The sequence below is a fragment of the Agelaius tricolor genome, unplaced genomic scaffold (genome assembly GCF_023055355.1).
Source record: "Agelaius tricolor isolate 1412-34295 unplaced genomic scaffold, bAgeTri1.0.p SCAF_10, whole genome shotgun sequence".
In the NCBI taxonomy this organism is placed as follows: Eukaryota; Metazoa; Chordata; class Aves; order Passeriformes; family Icteridae; genus Agelaius; species Agelaius tricolor.
The window spans coordinates 20,052,021-20,070,334 of NW_027269270.1; the positions used below are offsets into that span (position 1 = coordinate 20,052,021).

The 18,314-nt window shown below is 50.6% G+C and overlaps 1 protein-coding gene across 6 annotated transcripts in view; it reads right to left on the bottom strand.

Moving 5' to 3' along the window:
* Positions 1-721: 721 nt before the first annotated feature.
* The window catches only part of SLC4A3 (solute carrier family 4 member 3), a 33,916-nt gene continuing 16,323 nt past the window's right edge, over positions 722-18,314 (bottom strand). For 5 of the 6 annotated variants that reach the window (XM_071435076.1, XM_071435074.1, XM_071435077.1 and 2 more), the window contains 17 exons: positions 16,750-16,901; positions 15,950-16,130; positions 15,281-15,416; positions 15,005-15,179; positions 14,490-14,586; positions 12,591-12,775; positions 10,816-11,029; positions 10,287-10,508; positions 9,821-9,969; positions 8,233-8,427; positions 7,583-7,789; positions 6,897-6,986; positions 5,121-5,287; positions 4,489-4,742; positions 4,077-4,246; positions 3,435-3,608; positions 722-2,713 (listed from right to left, as the gene is read on the bottom strand). In XM_071435076.1, the coding sequence (XP_071291177.1) occupies positions 2,636-2,713; positions 3,435-3,608; positions 4,077-4,246; positions 4,489-4,742; positions 5,121-5,287; positions 6,897-6,986; positions 7,583-7,789; positions 8,233-8,427; positions 9,821-9,969; positions 10,287-10,508; positions 10,816-11,029; positions 12,591-12,775; positions 14,490-14,586; positions 15,005-15,179; positions 15,281-15,416; positions 15,950-16,130; positions 16,750-16,901 (2,846 nt within the window). In that variant the 3' untranslated portion in view covers positions 722-2,635. Of the gene's footprint in view, positions 2,714-3,434; positions 3,609-4,076; positions 4,247-4,488; positions 4,743-5,120; positions 5,288-6,896; positions 6,987-7,582; positions 7,790-7,956; positions 8,006-8,232; positions 8,428-9,820; positions 9,970-10,286; positions 10,509-10,815; positions 11,030-12,590; positions 12,776-14,489; positions 14,587-15,004; positions 15,180-15,280; positions 15,417-15,949; positions 16,131-16,749; positions 16,902-18,314 lie in introns of those variants that run through there. The other variant, XM_071435080.1, reaches the window with a different exon arrangement.

Here is an 18,314-nt window from a genome sequence, read left to right on the forward strand (position 1 = left end):
TTTGCCACTGGCCTTTGTTCACAGTTTTGTTGTAGAAATGGCTTTAGCTAGCAGTTTCCTTAACTTCCCAGCCACATAGCCATGTGAATGGTTGCCAGTGGTATCTGACAGAGGTGTGCCAGTCCCTCCTGGCTGCAGAGAACAAAAATAACTGGAGAAGATAACTTGAGTGTACTTGAACCCAGGTGGCAGAAACAGAAACCCAAACAGTTTGCTTAAAAAACACAATTGCTTGAAATAATGTTGATAATTTTGGGAAAAGAACTTCTATTTTAAAGTCTCTGGACAGGTTTACTTTTGTAAAAATAAACCCCTTCTCATATAGCAAAGAGGGAGAAACTTCTGGTAGAAGTGCAGTCCTGGACTAGCATGAGTCCCCTATGAGGGAGCAAGTGAACTCTAGCTCAATCCCAGACCACCCCCTGGAGAACTGGTGGCAAACAGGCAGGAGAATGTGTTTCTTGTGGTTCATGTGGTGAAACATGGGGCTCGGCCTCCTGTTTCCAGCAGCCAGTGTGGAGGCTGAGTCCATAGTAACCACCCTGCTCAATGATGATGAGAGAAAGCCCACCTCCATGCTGGTAACATGGTGACAGCCCCTGCTCCAGCTGGGGCTTGCTACCTTGCTGGCTGTGGTGCGCAAGGAAGTTTTGTGCTGGGGAATTTCAATCCATTTCATTTATTGCCATTGGTGATAAAACCAGAAGCATAGAGCCAGAGGCACAGTTCCTGTGAAGAGTTTATTGGTGTAGCTGTTTCCACTACAGTCAGAAGAGTCACAATGCACAGAAACAACAGGCCTCCTACACTACACAGGGAGGACAGGACACACACGGCCACAGACACACAGAGACACTCGTCTCTCTGCCCCGGGCCCTGTAGGGGGCCAGGCTGTGGGCAGGACCTGCTGTGGGGGAGGCTTCTTTCTCTGATGGGATATTTCTGCAGCCTCCCGAGGAAGGCATTGGACCCTCCTGGTAATGAAGCACCCACCATCTCTCGCAGGAGCCAGGCTGGTATGTGGGAATGGGGGCAGCATCTTCTCCCAAATCCAACGGTGAAGTGAGCATCCCAGCTTCCTCTGGAAGAACAGTCCAGCTCTGACCATCAGGAAGAGGCTGAGCTGCCTTTCTCTCCTGGAACTAAACTTGGAGTTTCCAGGGGGAGCAAGGGCACCATCAGTTTCTGGGCCAGCTCTGAACAAAGGCTGCCAGCTTGGGGACACCCCAGGAAATAGGTCTGTCAGGTGTGATACACAGCAAGTCCCACCTGAACACGAGGAAGAACTTTACTGTGCAGTGACTGAGCACTGCAACAGGTTGCCCAGAGAGACTGTGGAGTGTCCCTCCCTAGAGATATTGCAGAACTGTCTGGATACGTGCCATGTGCTCTGGGATGACTCAACTTGGGCAGGGAGGTTGGACCAGATGATCCACTGTGGTCTCTTCCAACCTGACCCATTCTGTGATTCTGTGGAGCTGCCCAGAGGTGATGGGGGCTGAGTGCCGGGCACCCTTAGTGCTGCTCCTTCCCACCTGGAGGACACTGCTGGACATGAAAGGCAATCTCAGTATGGCAGCAAAACTGGGGCTGGGGTTTCAGTGACTTCCTTGCAGGCTTGCAGGGAGCCAGACTCAGTGGATCACTGCACAGGGAAAGGGAGGGGACCCAAAGGACTGTTTTGTGCTGCAGCACTACATTTCTTGTGTAGCTTCTTAAATATGGTTTGTTCTCAGAGACAGGAATGTGGGGATCAGGAACTGGGACACAGCCCTGTGGTGAGTGTTTACTCTTGCAACCTCTGTGGAGGTACAGAATGGCAGAGGATTCCTCTTAATTCCTGCAAGAGGGCAAGCATTCAAGGCTTCTGAATACCTGTTTGTCTCCAGCCTTCCCTCCCTGTGCAGTTTGCCTTTGGAAATAAGGTTGGGAAAATTGAGAGGGAGAGGAGCCAAACAGCCTCTTCCATGTCAAGCAAGAGCTGAAAACAGTCATGTGGGAAGGTGACTGGACAGAAAACAGTCTGGAGGACTGGGTTAGGGTGCCAGTCCCTCTTTGCCTGTCTGCCAGGCTGCAGCAGCCTCGTGGGCCAGAAGCTGTGGCAGAGGCCCAGTGTGAGCACTCCTAGAAGGGGGCAGAGAGAGCAGGAGCAAGGCATCTGCCAGCTGAGTAAGGAGGTTGCTGGCCTGGGAGAAGAGGCAGCTTCTAGCCCATTCCTGTGAGTGCTCAGTGTCACATGCTGAGATACCCAAGCTACCCAAGCATCATGGTAGTGGAGGGGAATGCAGTGGCCCCAGCTGGCATGGTTCCCCTTCACCGCCTGGAGACCAGGCACAGGCTGCCTCCAGCAGGGAGGGGACAGACCCCTGACCCAGGGGCACTCAAGACCCACACAGCTTTGGGATGTGAGAGGCATCTCTCAGCACACCAGGTCCAAGAGGAGAGAGACTCACAGCCTCTGCTGAGCGAGCGATGGGGCAGCCAGAGCCGGGCTGCATCCTGCAGGGCTATGGAACAGCCATTCATTGGTCCAGGCAAGAGACAGTGTGACTCATGGCAAGTCTCCAGTTAGTTCTTGGGAGGGGTGAGCAGGCCTGAGCCGCCTGTCTCACGAGCTGGGAGGGCAGCTCCCAGCTCACACAGGCATGTGCAGCTCGTTGTACTCGTCCCGGCCATCCTCATCGAAATTTGGCTCCGCATCTTCCGAGTCCAACTGAGAAGAGGCAGAGACCAGGCTATGAAGGCCACAGCTGCCCCCACTGTGGGGTCAAGCCTGGCACAGAGGGGTCAGTACACAGCCACCCAGTCAGCTGAGCTGTGCTGGGAAAAGCAAAGCTCTTGCTCCTTCCCCTCCCAACAGGCTCCTTCTTTAAACCCTCATGCCCATCCATGCGTCCCCAGCCCAATGCCCTTTCTATTCTAAAGCCTGGGGCTTTGGTCCAGCACTGCAGCTCCTTCCTCTCCCCCTGCTGGCAGCACTCACTTCTGGGTGCTGCTCCAGGCTCTCCTCCAACAAAAGCTCAGGATGTTGACAGCAGCAGAGGAGCTGCCAGCTCTTGAAGAGCTGCCAGCACCCTGGCACTGTGGTTACGTGCTGAAGTGCCTACAGCCATAGGCTCTGATGTGCTGCTGGGCTGTTCTTGCTGCTGGTTCAGTGGGGAATTGGTGTGTTTCTTGATGAATGAGCCACAAGATGGAAGGGGAAATCCTTATTCCAGGCCTCTGCCTGGTAGGAACCTGTTTCCTTGCCCCAGGCTGCCCATCCATCTCTTACTGCACTCCCAGGGCTACAAGATCCAAGGAAGCCATCCACCCACTTTGCTATTGAGCAAAGACCCTCAAGGCTTTGCTGGCCCATGATCTCCCAGCCTTTCAGGCTGCCAAATCTCCTTAATCTCATTCCAGTGTTGCAAGTTAGACTGAGGACAGCTCACCGCTTTGAGCTCCCTGTCGTGGAAGAAGCGGGGCAGCACGAAGCGTCGCAATGGCACTGTCATGATCAGGACAAAGGGGAAGGCCAGCGATGCCACTGTAGATTTCACCACCCAGAGCAGTACAATGCAGGCCAGTTGAATGCAGGTGAAGAGATTCATTCTCCAGGTCTTCACCTAGTAGGTAAATCCAGTCTAAGAACACATTATCTTTCCACACAGATTAACAAAGACCTAACTGGCAAAACAAAACTCTTCTGCATAGCATAGTACAGCAGAGTACTGCAGCTGCAGAGTCTATCCTCCTTTACTCTACAGCCAGGTGGAACTCCGTAACGCATCAGCCTCTGTGCTACCTGGCAGCATACCCACCAGGCAAGGCAGTGTCCCTCTACCCCCTCAAGCAGTGCATCAATCCTACAAATCATCTGTCAAATCCATACAATATCCTGGCAATACACTCATGGATGGAGCCTGCCAGCATTGTACCACCTCTCTGCACGCCTTGCACTTCTCAGCACAAACTTGCAGCCAAGCAGGATCACTAAGCCAAGTATCACTCAAACAAAATGCCATCCTCCCGTCACCTGTTTCTTCTTCCTCTTCTCCTGATTACCTCGTTCTGTGCAACCTGCCTTTGCTCACCTTGACAACGTAGATGTGGTCAGGGTGGTGCTTGGATGGCATGAAGATCAGGAGCAGGCGCTCGTAGAGCTGGATGCCGGTGAGCGATGTAACCCCCATGTAGAGGAAGATGCCGAAGAGCACGGCCAGGGGGATCTGCCTCAGCATGTTCCCCATCACAATGGACAGACCTGCACAGACAGAGCTCAGGGCATGTGTGTCCCACACCAGCCCCTCCACAAGGCACCTCAGCCTCCCCACCTCCTCTGTGCCCTGGAGCACAAGGGAAAGGAAGCTCAGTATGGGTAGGTGTGGGCACTCCTGCAGTGAGCAGGCAGAGCATGGACAGGCCCATGGGGCAGGGACACTGCCAGGAGGTTTGAGTGCTCGGTGCTGACCTCTCCCCTCCCTTGCTCCCTGAGCAGAGGCTCACCGACAAGGGCAGCAATGAGCACTCCGGTGACACGCTGCTCCTTCACCTCCTCGATCCTGGGCTTCTCCCCGGGTGCGATGGCCTTGCTCATGACGGTCAGGGCGTTGACGTGCGTGACGGAGCGCACCGTGGCCGCCGTCAGCCAGGGCAGCCCAAAGAGAGCGCAAAGGCCCCCCATAGTGCCAATGAGCAGAAGGTCCAGGTGGAAGCCAGAGCCTTTCAGCAACTTCCTCTCCTTCTTGCTAACAATCAGACTGGAAGAAAATAGAGCCTGGGTCAGTGCAAGGACCAGGTCAGAGCCCAGGGACAGCACTGCAGCTGAGGACAACTTGCTCTCTGGAGACAGCACGCATGGGGATAACAAGAAGATGGCTGAGGAGGGGTATGGTGGCTGCCAGCCTCAGGTTAGCAGTTTCCTCCTGTGCTTGGCTGAGGCAGTCTCTACCACACTATTTGCCAAGAGGGGAACCAAAAGATGACAGGAGAAGCCAAGGTACAGTCTGAAATGGCCAGGATCCTGCTCTTGCTGTTCCTCTGGGATGTCTGTTGCATTTCCAAGTGAACCAGCACCCATCCTGGCCTTGCCTGTCTAGGGGTTAGCAGTGGTTGAGGTTGGAGGGGGAGGTACTCACGTAGTGATCTGTGTCTCCATGAAGATAAGAATGAAGACCAGGAGGGCAGGGATGGCAGAGGCAAACATCATCCACAGTGGAAAGGTCCCACTACTGCCCATGGGGTGGATGAACCAGCCACGCTTGTGAGGGGATGTGACCGACAGGCCGGAGGGGACATTCAGCTTCTGGTGGTGTAGTTGCAAAACCCAGCAGTTACTCATTAATACAAACAAGCCCACAGCCTCACACAGCTTTGATCCTCCTGCTCTCCCTAGTCTGAACACCTCAGATGATGGGATAAGCCACCCTGAACTGAGCAGGACTTTCTCATGGATAATCCCCTTCAGTATAAAAAAACCCCATGTTCCTTAACATAGGCCTGTGTCATTTCCTTTCAGCTACATAAATTCCCTTCATTTTTTCCAAGAGACCAAGGAAATATCTTCTCTCAGGAACGTTGCTCCCATGTCAGTCCTTGCAGACCATGGTTAAAATGCTTCCTTGACCTCTGCTTGGACAAATTAGGTGTTCTGAACTGCTTACCATTTTCTGAGGTAGCTTTCTAGACTTTCCAAGGCTTTTCTGAGATGTTTTACAGCATTGTTTTTGAAGTGCAAACCCCAGAAGTGGTCACATTCTGTGAAATGACCTCACCCTGACCATGTTCAGAGGAAATATCATGTTTGTGCTCCCATCAGACCACACAGACTCCTAGCTGTACATCATCCTGACCCTGCGTTCATCAGCATTTGAACCCTTGGCTCTGTGCTGCTCTACAGCAATTTCTGCTATCTGCACTGCAGGCAGAGTTTATGATTTGCATTTATGTTAATCAGCATAAGTATGAATAATATTTCTGGAATGTTTGTCCTTGAGTTAAGCTGTGTAACTAAGTACCATTTTCTCGGAAAGCTTTGTACATTTGCTGAGTTAATACTAAAATGATAATGCTTTTGATATTAACTGTAGAAGTGTAGAAGGGTATGAAAAGAATGTAACAAAGTGCGTGATTTTACTAATGTCTGATAGACTGAAATTTTTCATTGAAATTCAAATGAATAAAAATGCATTTGGATTCCACCAAGCCTTGGGCTGTTTTGATAAAAAGCTTGCATGATGAACAGGAAATACTTTTCACCCTCTTCCCAATCTTAGTGCAAAAAAAAAAAAAAAAACCCAAACCCAAAAAAACAAAAACCCAACCCAATATATAACTCCATATCTACTGAAAAAGAAAAAAAAAATAAAACCTGTGAGATATGTTTGTTCGATAACATTAAGTTATGAAACTTAAGTTTGTGCATAAACTGGGAAAAAAGTTGTATTTGAGATAAAGTTATCAAAATATTAGTATCCTACCATCAAGGAAAGAATAAGTACATTGAGTACTAAACTCATGACAAATACCCCATTGAAGCTATTCTACATGCCACCTTCAGTGTGCATAAACAGTTTATGTCTTGTTGATTGAATGCAAGTGTTTAATGTTGCAAAGAAGGAACGAGCTGCATTGAATCTCCCTAAAGCCCCTAAACTTTCCCCTACTAGCAGCTAGAAGAGCAGAAGGATACCAGGGCACTCCAGTCCCTGTAGCTCTGGCCTCAGCCTCAGGAAGACCCTTGGACCTTCCCTTCAGCGTGGGAGTGAGGATGAGGAGAATGTTTCTGTTTGCTTTGTGCTGTTATAACTAAAGAGGCAGGAAATAGAAATTCCCCTTTGCACAAGAGCAGGCCAGTGCCACAGGGATCACTGCTGGGCTGCAGGAAAGGCTCCAAGGGCAGTGCTGGCACCTACCTGTGTGTATGTGTCAGTGATGGTGTAATCCACCAGCACCATGACCAGGATGGAGATGGGGATCCCAAAGTCTCCGATGATCCGCCGCGCCTGCAGAACACAGACCTGTCATTAGCAAAAGGAACGGGCCAGCTCTGTGCATGCACAGGGAGCCTATGGCAAAGAGAAGCCCCAGATGGGGCCAGCATCCCTCCAAACCTGAGCACTCCTGATGGGCAGGGCAAGGAAACTCAGCCTTGACCCACAGGGCTGTGCATCCCACTGCCCACACAATATACTCTTATATGACTGGCTAATTGCTCCTGCTGGCCTATTTAGACAGTGCTCCAGGTACTACACAGATACCCTGCATGTAGAGAGATGTCCAAAGAGAAAAAGTTGTAGGCTCTTCTTCTTATATTCTAGTTTAACAGACTTGTATCCAGTCCAATGAGCTTTCCCCAGGTCCAGAGGACTTTCCAGCAGCCTCACTGGAGCAGGACAGTGCAGATACCATCATTAACAGTCTGCTCTTGTCTGCACCCTAGGGTAGGCTACCATCCTTCCTGCAAGGTATTTAAAAGGTTTCTGGTGTTTCTTTGGGGAACATCCAAGTGTTCTGGAGAATAAAGATCTGTAGCCAGAAGCATTATTATTTGTTTGGTGTGTCCCTTGTCCTTGACATGTGAATCCCACAAACACCTCACCTTTCCTCCTAAGAAGCGGCTGTTCTTGAACTTGCGCATAAAGAAGGCAATGAAGAAAGTGCCTAGCATGAGGATGAGGGAGAGCAGAGCAGTGTTGGGCTGCATCCTGGTTCCCATTGATATCGTATCCGTAGAGAGCACGCTGGCATTCAGGCTGCTCTGCACGTTTGGTGGGTAGAACTTCAGCAAAGGATGTTCTGCAAACACCTGAGCGGGTGAGAGAAGAAGCAGACAAGTTACCACAAGGAGGGGCAGGGGGCACTGTCACTACTGGGGCAGGGGGAAGTGGAGCTGTCCTGCCCTGTGGAGAGGTGAGGGCAGTAGATGGTGGGCACGGACAATCCCAGCATCCGTCACCTCGCCTCACAACCTACCCAGCTGGAGAGGGTTGGGGAGAGAAAAGTGGCCCCTCTTTAATGCCTCCTGCAGGAAGAGAAGGGGAGAGAGACATTAGGGCTCTTCCTGCCAGTCTCCGTGGTGGCACAGGAGCCAGCTGGGCTGAGGTGTGAGACCAGCAAAGAACTGCTCTGCAGAATGTCTAGGAAAGTTGTGGCTGAGCTGGCCCTGTTCCCTCGCCTCCTGTGTGCTAAAGCAGCAGGTTCCTAAGGGATTAAGAGATGCAGCAGCCCATCTCCCCAGGGAAGGTTCACCTTGTACAGTTTGTAGAAGGTCTCATAGATAAAGATGAGGGAGATGAGGAAAGCAAAGATCTCCTGGGTGAAGGGCGAGATGTAGCGCACCAAGAAGCTTCCTTCTGCTGCCACGATAATGAAGATGAAGACGATGAGCCACAAACCAATCCACACTCTGCCTGTCAGATACTCAATGCCTTGTGTCTGGCAGAACTGAAATGGAAAGGGGAAGGAGTTACTCATGTCTCCTCAGGCTGCCTCCTGCATCCACTCCCCATTAAGATCAAAGACTGTCCTGGAAAAAAGCATCTACATCTGCTTGGGCATCCAGCACAGAATCAGTCAATTCATGGCTAGAATCACAATTAAATTTGCAGACTTTGCATTAACACCTGACAGCTCACACCAAGCAGGTCTTTACTGCTCCAGTCTTTGTAACAGTACCTCCTTCATGCTCTGCTGAAGCCAGCCCATGCATAACACTCCCCATCCCACCATATGGAGGTGCCATTGCTCAAACACAGCTCTCCATTGTTCCATGCACTCACCAGCACAAGCCTGTTCCCTACAAAGGAGAGCCTGAGCATCCTGCTACATCCCACTGCATAAAGGCCATGATCTCACACAGCACCCTGTGTACAGACAGTTGTATGTGTGTGGAGAAAAGGCCCCAGGCTGCCACCACAGAGGAGACCATCTCCACTGCATCTTCTCATCTACACACCCCAGCTGTTTCCAGGACAAATCATACCCCTCCCTTTGCAGCCTTCCTCAGTACCAGCACAGGCAGAGGTACTCCTCTGTACACAGTGACTGGACAAAGCAAAAGTGGTCAGTGAGAAGTGCAGTCACAGGAGAGCAGAGAAATTCCCAATAGCAATAGCAATCACCAGCTCCAAACTCTTGACAAGGTGAAAATCCAGCTGTAGAAAAAACCATGCTTTTTCAAAGACACAGACATGCTGGGAGTCAGAGAAAAGGAGAAGAATTAGATCCACTGCTTGAAAGTACAGTGATACAGGGATGCTTTCAAGAGCAAAGAGGTCATGCTACTTGAGAAAGAAACATATCCATCCTGGCTGGCCAGGATATCTCTCCACACACCCTTGGGCTCATCCTTAGAGGTGGGATTAATATATGTGGCACGTCCCAAATGGGTGGTACACTCAATGTTATTGAGCTCCCATAAAAGGGAGCTCGACACAGATAAAAGTGGTGAAATGGACTTCAAAGGAAGCCCCAAGAACAATAAAGTTTTAGGATGCAGCTACAAGTGCTCATTATCCCAATGAGCTGCAGCACAGGGCTGGGGGACAGTGCTCTCCTCACAGTCAGCATGTAGAGGAGTGCTGTTATCAGTGTCACACCTCAAGGGATAATGATGGATACAATGGATACAGCAGTGGGAGGTAGAAGTCCCTGTAGTGAGACCTGCCAAGGGTCAGCAGAGCCAAGGGCAGCTCTGGCTGAGCTGAGAGCAGCCTGGAAGGACTCAAAGAGTTCACAGTAACAAAGACCCTTTGTAGAGCTGAGAAATGCCAGCTGCCCTCTCCAGAGCAAGGACAGACTGAGCAGGTGCCAAGCACAGACACTGCTTCACATATACCTTGTAAAAAGCTTCTTCAAACACCAGCAGAGGCCCTGAGAAGCCAATGACCAGGAGTGGCTGGGCTCCAAGCAGGGAGAAGAGGATCCCTAAAACCGAGGTGGAGATTATCAGCTCGGAGACCCCCATGAGACCCTCAGTTTTCTCTCCTGGGAAAGAGAACAATGTATGAGAGTTACAGCCTGGACACAGGCACCATCACCACAGACAGGCAGTTCTGGACAGAGGAGGCAGGTCCCCATCCCATCAGTCAGAGGTGCCCTGTGTTAGGCAGGGAGCATGGAGGGAGCCCTGGCAGCCGAGGCTGGAGAGGCCAAATGGCAGGGAGGGAACAAGGCAGCAGCCGAGGCACAGCACTACCACTCTCCCTGAGTGAACAGCACCAAAGCCCACCCCAGAACAGCATCACACAGACACAGCCAGTGTCCCAGAGTGCAAAGAGCAGACCAGAAAGCAGGCCCATTACCTAGGAGTCCCCCGAAGGTGATGGCAGGAGAGAGAGCAGCAAAGTAGATGAAGAGAACGGCTGCGAGACACTGGCTGTGCAAGGCGTCTCTGATGTCACTGAGGTATTTGGGGTACCTGCGCTTTATGTCCCGAACCAGACCTCCAAAAAAGATCCCGGTTCGCTTCAAAGGGTCATCCTCAGCTTCCTCCTCTTCTTCCTCAGCTTTCACTTCACACAGCTCTGGAGGTGCATGGAGGGCAAGGCTTCAGCAAGGAACACAGCTGGGCCCTTGGGCTGTCCCTCTCCCCAGTACCTCACAGAGCAGCACTAGCCTGGTGGGCCCCTGCAACAGTACATCCCACTGCCTCCAGCTGTCCCCAGCCACCAGAGCTGCCCACAGTCACTGCCCTGCTCCCCTTGCCTGCTCCTCACTCCCCACTGCAGGAGCCAGGCCCTGCTCACCCTTCTGCCAGGTTCTGGGAGGGGAGGGCCCATTGGTGCTCACAGGGCACTAGGCACAAACTTGCCCAAATGTGAATGGAGAGACCTTTGGCTTCCTGAGCAGTGCCCTCCTTCATGGACTTCTGCTCCCTCTCCTTCCTCTTCTTCAGTAGCAACTTCTGGAAGGTGGCAATGGATTTGAGCAAGTCTTTCCCCTCCACCTCTGATGGGGGAATGACAATGCTGCAGTCCAAGAACTCGTTGATTGCATTGAGGAGGTCTTGACGGTCATCTGCCATGTATGCAGCCTCATGGAAGTGCTGGAAGGGGCAGGGAAAAAGAGAGAGGGAAAAGGCTCAGACCAAGACTAGATCCAGCTACTACAGCCCAGAAAGACAATGCTTGCTGTGACCTTTAGAGTAACATTCTCCCCCTCCATCCACTACTCATCTCACTACTGCCACTCTGTGACCCACAGTCCTGAATCCCACCTCCTGTTTTGAGGGAGAAGCTGGTAGAGCCCTAAAGCATCACAGTTATAAAGCACAAGAACCCTGAACTGAGCAGGGAGCATAAGAAACTCTTGGGAGTCTCCACATTGGAGACAGAAAGAGAGCGAGAAAATAGGCATCTACAGCATGAGGGAAGCCATGCAAAGGAAACTAGACAGAAAAGGGGAGATATTTCTGACAGCAAGAGCAGGTTAGCAAGGAAGGACTAAGGAGACCAGTCAGGGAGCTGCTGGCAAACAGGTGGAAGTGCTGCAGTGCCTCTGGAACATGTCTCCAGAGAAAAGGCTGGAGGATGATGAATGAGTGAACAGCCTGTAAAGGAGGTAGGGGACAGCTAAGGTCCCTGCAGCACACAGACTCCCTGGAGCCACAGCTTCAATGTAAATGATACTGTGCTCTCTCCACGGCGCCAGGACTGTGTAACCTTGCTGTGGCCAGCCCTGGCTGCAGCAGCTGGCTCCACTCTTCCAGCAAGAGGACCAGAGACTCAAATGAATGAGGTCAGCCCACAAACACAGCACTGGAGCTGGAATGGCACCTCACCTCTTCTGGCTAAAAGCACATTCTCAGCTGAGCCCCACACAACTTCAGGGAAGGAATCTTTCAGTCTTGCTGCCTCCAATGCACTTTTTCTGATTGAGCCTTTTAGTCTCCAGTTCAGTGAAAGTTGTGCAATAGAGGCAGTACAGGAAGGTTTGTTACTTGCTTATAGTTACATGGCACCAGCAGGAAGAACCTGTGAACCTCTGATCCTCTTGTGCTGGATGTATGCAGCAGATGCTCAGATTGTTTCTTTGCATTTAATTCCTTACCAAGGTAATCAATTTCACTGCCATCTAGACAGATGGGGGACTTCCAGCAGTGCACTTGCTTGGCAGAAAAACCTTCCTGTCTCCTCATCTCTTCAATATGGATGTGCTCCTCTGCATGGATGCCCCAGCCATGGGACTCAGCTAAAAAAGCTCCATCTAAACACCTGAAAATGGTCCCCAGGAACTGCTGGGTTTTTTGTTAGTGTAGTCCAGGCCAGGTGCCATGGTCACAGGCATCACTCAGCCTCCCCACCTCTCTGTGAAATGTCAACTGAACACCACTCCTCTAACCTTGCGACATCCTTTTCTCCTGCTTTTACTCATGGTCCCTTTCTTCACCCAGCCTAGCACACTCTGTCACAGCCAAATAAGTGTCTGTCCTACTCTTTCCTCTCCACTGGAGCATTCTACCTTGGCCAAGCCAGGCTGATCTTAAAAATCCCAGGTGCTCACACCTCCCTACCCCATCTGAACCCTTGCACAGCTCTCATCTAAGGGCTGTCTTCTAAGGAGCCAGCAAAGCTCCCTCACAGCATCACTGCCCATCAGCTCCTCACCTTGTCAGACATGAGGGTGGAGATTGAGCGGCCAATTTCGTGGTAGTCCATGTTGGCCTGGCTAGGTCCCAGCAGCACAAAGATGAATCTGACGGGAATTGGGACCTCCAAGACAGATTCCAGGAAGACGGCCTCATTCAGTCGGACGAAGGCCATGGTTGGCTGCTCCAGAAACTGCACACAACCTACCAAGGGGCAATGTTTGGAGCAGAGTTAATCATTGGAGTGAGCTGTACTGGGCTGCCTTTAACAGCAGAGACAGGGGTTTTGGAGGTTCCTACAAGCCCTGCAGTCATGTACTTTCTCCAGACCACTGACACAGCACTGAACTTCACACTGAGGACTGCTCCAAGTGCTTCACTGATCATTCAAAAGCAGTGCTACTTTCTTTAGCCTCCCAGTTAGCCCATTCTCAATCCCTTACAGATGGGCTCTACTTACACTATAAAGCTCTAAGTTTAAATCAGAAGGTTTTTTCCCACTTATGGAAGGAAACCTCTTATATGTTGCTTTTATCGAACAAACTTCTAATCTCATCAAAGAATGAAATCAGGTTTGTTTGACATGACCTATTTCCCATAAACCTTACTGCTTGGCAATAATTACATTCATATTCTTTAGCTCTTTAATAATTGAATCCCATATTAGCTCTGCCACTATGCTGGCCGAGAAGGATGTCAGGTTAAACGGCCTATAGGAACTGGCTCACTGTTCTCTCCTCCTTGAGCTATGAGCTTTCTCTGTTAATTGGTACCTTCCCTGTATTCCTAAACTATTTTTTTCAGAGAAAAGTAAGTCAGTGCTCTAAAGACTCATAGGTGCAAACTGCACATTTTGTTTTACATTTTGTTTTGTCTGCATCTCGTAAGTGCTTGGCAGTCTCCTCGGTTCCTAACAGATTGGGAAGTACTCCTGCATCCTCCAGTACACCAGCCACTTCCTTCACATACCCAGCACAAATGTTTATTGAATACTGGTATTTCACTGGCATTATTACTGATCTTTCTGCCATCTGTGTCCAGCAAAGAGCTGTGCTCTGTGTCAGGCTGGCAAATCTGGGCCTTCTGAGAGTCAAAGCAAATTTCAAGACACAGCCTTAGCTCAGAAACAAGCCAATGTTTAGTTATTTAAGTACTCAAAAGTGCACTTATGAACCTGTTTTGGCCTCATCATGATTAAGCATCAGTTTGGTTGAGTTGCCAAGCCTCTTTGCCTGAGCTTTTAATCTACTGGGTAGACAATGACATTTATTTTGCTTGCAGTGTAGTTAGGTTTGCTGAGAAGTTAATGCCAGCAAAGTGCCAAGAGGAATACTCTTGCAATCAGAAGGCACCAAGCCCACTGATGCTCAAGCCTGTCTGCTCACGGCCCTCCTGTACAGGGAAATATGTCCTGGTAGTGCTACAGTCAATACCTGAGACCTTGCCACTAGCCAGGCCCTGCTTCTGTCAACTCAAAGCTTGCTGGCCACACAGCCAGCAGCCAACACTGGTCAGGGACAGGGCCCAGCTGCTGGCAAGGTGTTAAGAAGCCAGACAGAGAGCAGCAATGGTCAAGGGGAAGGGTCATGGCTTGGCCATCAGTCCCTCAGGCACCACTCACCTACTTCTGAGTTGCAAAACCAGACATACCGTGAGCCTGGCAGGACTTCCACCCCTAAATTGGGCCCCAGCTCCCAGGAGCAGCATCCATCAACCTCTTTTTTAATTTAGGAAAAGAACTAGCATGGCAGGCCTTATATTTGCTATACACAAACAGAAGATGAACCATCACCAAAGGAGGGAGTGTACCAGGCTCATTCCCCAGCTGAACATGTATGAGAGGACCAAATATCCCTGGGGAGTGAGGGCACACCAGGATCTGCACTAGTCACTGGGGACTCTACATGCCACCTCTTACCCACAAGCACCACTGTGGCCTCTGCATCTTCAGGGATTTTCTCCATCAGCTTCAAGTATTTACGATGGCCCTCAGAGTTATGAAGATGTGGGTTTTTCTGCCAGGAAAGAATACAAATAAGTAAGGGTGAAGTCCCCATGCTTTGGTCTCCCTACACAGCCTCGCACTCCACTGCCACAAATGCAGCTGGGCTTGCCTTGGCTGCACACGCAACACCTGCTTCACAGCAAGGCATCCTCACAGCAAAGGCCACCCTGCAAGTGCCAGGGCTGCTGCTGCCATTACATGCTCAAGCAGACATCTGCATACAGTGCAAAGCCAAGACTAGGTACCAAAATAATAATGCAGCGACCCGATTTCCAGTGCTCCAGGTGATCCAGTCCTTGAATTACAAAGTTTCCCCACAAAGGGGCTCAGAGGTGGGCACCATGGCCTGCTGGCAGCCAACAGCTGTCCCCAGAGTGTGGAAAAAGACACAGTAACCCCCCCCCCCCCCCCGCCCAGGTCACCCTCACCTCTTTGCACTCGGTCTCGTTGGCCTTGGGGTCAGCCATCTCAATGCGCTCTTCCCCCATGAGGGGCACACACGTGTCCGTGGTGTGGTTGTGATGGTGGTTCCCCACGATGGAGTTCATGCTGGAGCTGGAGTGGTTCCTCGGGAAGAAGCCCTCTTTCTCATCATTGGGATGGCTGAGGGGAGAGTGGTGGCCATGAGGGGACGTGCCTCCCTTGCCACCTGTGGCTCACAGATAACCCTCAGGCCCTGAGAGCCCGCATCCATATGCACCCACCTGTGCTTCAGCAGCAGGGCACGCAGCACGTTGGCTCGATCTTCTGCCCTGATCTGGTCAGAGATGATCATGGTCTCCACCATGAGGTGAGCAATGCCAGGCAGAGTGGTCTGCTCCAAGTCAAGGAGGACGGCACCTGCCAGCATGAGGGGAAGAGCCCTGCTCCTAGAGTGCAACATTCCCCATTGCATTCACTCTGGGGACACAGCTGTTCCACCAGGAGCCAGGCTTTGGTTGGGTACAGATTCAGCTGAGAAATGCCCAAATGCCCCATGTCCTTTCTGTAAACCCTTGCCCCAAGAGAACCCAAAAGCTCCAAGATGCAGTGGTAATTCTGGTATCTCCTTTCATTTCAGTCTCCCACTCTGACTAAACTTGCTGACCACGTCAAAGATGGGTCCAAGGCCTGCTGGCCAAGGCATAGCTGGGGGCTGCAGCTTCCATGTGCCTGAGACCAGTGAAGCAGAGTGTGGAACCAACACAGGCACCCTTGAGCTAATGCAACCCTGAAAACAGGCTGCAGGTTGTCTGTCTCCACAGACCCTACATGAAGCCTGGACACAGATGTTGTTTCATGCCTCCAGTGAGGGACCTAACAGTGACAGAAGCTATCCAGCAAAACCTGTCCTAGAGCAAGAGACAAACCCTGGTCTGCTCTTCCTCACTCACCATGGGCAATAGTCTTCCTGAGCTCCAACAGACTGCGGAAGGACAGTGAAGCCACATGGGGCTTCCCCCACCTTGCTGTATCCTCCTCCACATCCTCCTCAAACTTGATCCAGCGGGCTGTCTCCCTCCAGTGCATCTCCTGGTTCTTATCCACCACCAGCTCATTCAGCTCCACAAACACCTAGTGTGGATCACAAGGACACGAGATGCATACAGCTCTACTAGCAGCACATAGAAAGCCTCAGCTCTCTTCTCAAGGTACTGCCTGGTCTGACATGATACTGGAACAAACCTTCCATGGTTTAACCACAGGTTTATTGCACAGAAGCAGCCAGGATAAATATCACCGACAGCATGGCAGGAGCTTTCATCAATACATGGAGCACCAGAAAGCTCCAAGTCACATGATGTGGGCAGAAAAGAGAGAATAATGCAATGTGGCATCCCTTTCTACCAAACTGCTGCAATTTTGTCCTCTGCCTTCCTCTTGGTGTCCCCCTAAATTTCCCACACTTACCAAAGATAGTGATGTTACTGTGCTGCCAACTTCCACAACAACATCATCATTTCTGTGACTTTTAAATGTCTTTCCTAAAGTCAGAGCTTTGCGGTTACAGGAAAATCTCCCCTTATATTGAAAAAAGTCTATTTTCAGCTCTCATGGTAATGGATAACAGCATGAAATGTCACCCTCAAGGTCATGTAAATAATTATATTGAAACACATCACTTTATAAATTGCATGTTTCTAGTCCCGATTTATGGCTTCTGAACAAGTGTGGGAGGACAGCACATGGATACCTCGTGGGGCTTTCTATCCAACTTCTTCTTCTTCTTCTTTTTCTTGACAGATGGAGTTGATGCTAATTTTTTACTTGTCCTGGTGACCTGACTCCGAGACGGTTTTTTCATCAGATGTCTCCTCACACCTGGGTTATCTTCAAAGCGGTGGCCTGAAGACACAGGAAAGGAAAAAAACCCACCAATTTGTCTAATGGATACACACTGTCTGGCAGGGAAACACATCCAAGCACGTCCTTTGCTCATTAACTTAGGCTATCAAAGCCCTGGCAACTGGAGAACTCACCATCCTCTGCCAGAATTCTGAAGATCCTTTCTGCCTTATTTGCCTACTTTCATCTCTTCCAGAGATGTGAGCTAACCTCTTCACAGAGAAGGCTTCCTCCTAGGCTGTGCTTACACTTGGGGCTTCATCACAAATGCTTTTACTCATGATACTTGAAAAAGTGGTGTGGGAATCCTCCCCATATTCCCCCAACAAAAAGCAACCTGCAGCCTTTCCTGCACAGTTCTGCACCCACACAGCAAAGGCAGGCACCTGGCTGGGCCTCACCCCTTGCACCAGGGAAGGCCTGGTGCTCAGCAAGCATGAAGGGCAGTGAAAGGGAAGGATATTTAGCTGCTGGTCTGGGAGACATAAGGAAATATCAATGTCTGTTTTATTTAATTGTGTGACGAGACGGTAGGATAACACTGCAGCCTGGGGCTGGCTCGGAGGCTGGCAGTGAAGTTGAGCTATCACTGCTTCTAAATGATCCGCAGTGCTGCTGTAATGCCCTCAAAAAGGTCTGAGTTAGAGACTGGCTGGCTGAGACAAAGCCTCACAAAGCCCCACAAAGGCTGTTAAGGCTGCTCTACAGACCCATCACTGTGCTGCTGGCTAGCCAGTGCCCACCAAAATGCAGCCACAACCATGCTAGCCTTTTTGCAAACCCAGAGAAACAGCACCAGGCAACAGCCTGCCACGGAGGATTTCCCTGGACACTACCCAGGGACAGCAAGTGTATCTTTCTCAGCACAGACAACCCACAGGAATATGGAAACCCTCAGAGCCTCATTACAGGATGGGCAGGCTCACCCAACTAGATTATGGAGTCAGGGCTTTTGATCAGCTTTGGTCAATTGAGGTTTGCTGGCTGTGCTTGTAAGACAATGCCAAGGTCTCCTCCCTGGCAGAGCAAGGGCAGTTTTCCATTGGCCGGGGTGAATGTTCTGCTTGCATATACCTTTCTGCACTTAGCTGCAAGACCTGCAGCTTTCAGGGTACGAGAGACAGTAAAAAGCACAGGGCTTTAAGTCTGAGTGGCCTCTTTGATGTTGCAGAAAAGTATCTGTACATCTCTGGCATGGAAAGACACACCCAGCATCAGGCCAGGCATACCATGGTCTTGCACCTTGGAAATCTGGGTCGCTAAATTAAATATAAAAGGAATCAATACTGAGCCTGAGGGCATTTTCCCCCATTGGCTGCCCTGCTGATGGTGGGACTCCTCCCTGCTCCACTTACTGCCCTGCAATGTCGATAGGAGCCAATACCAGCCCAATAACCACTACGAACGTTTCTG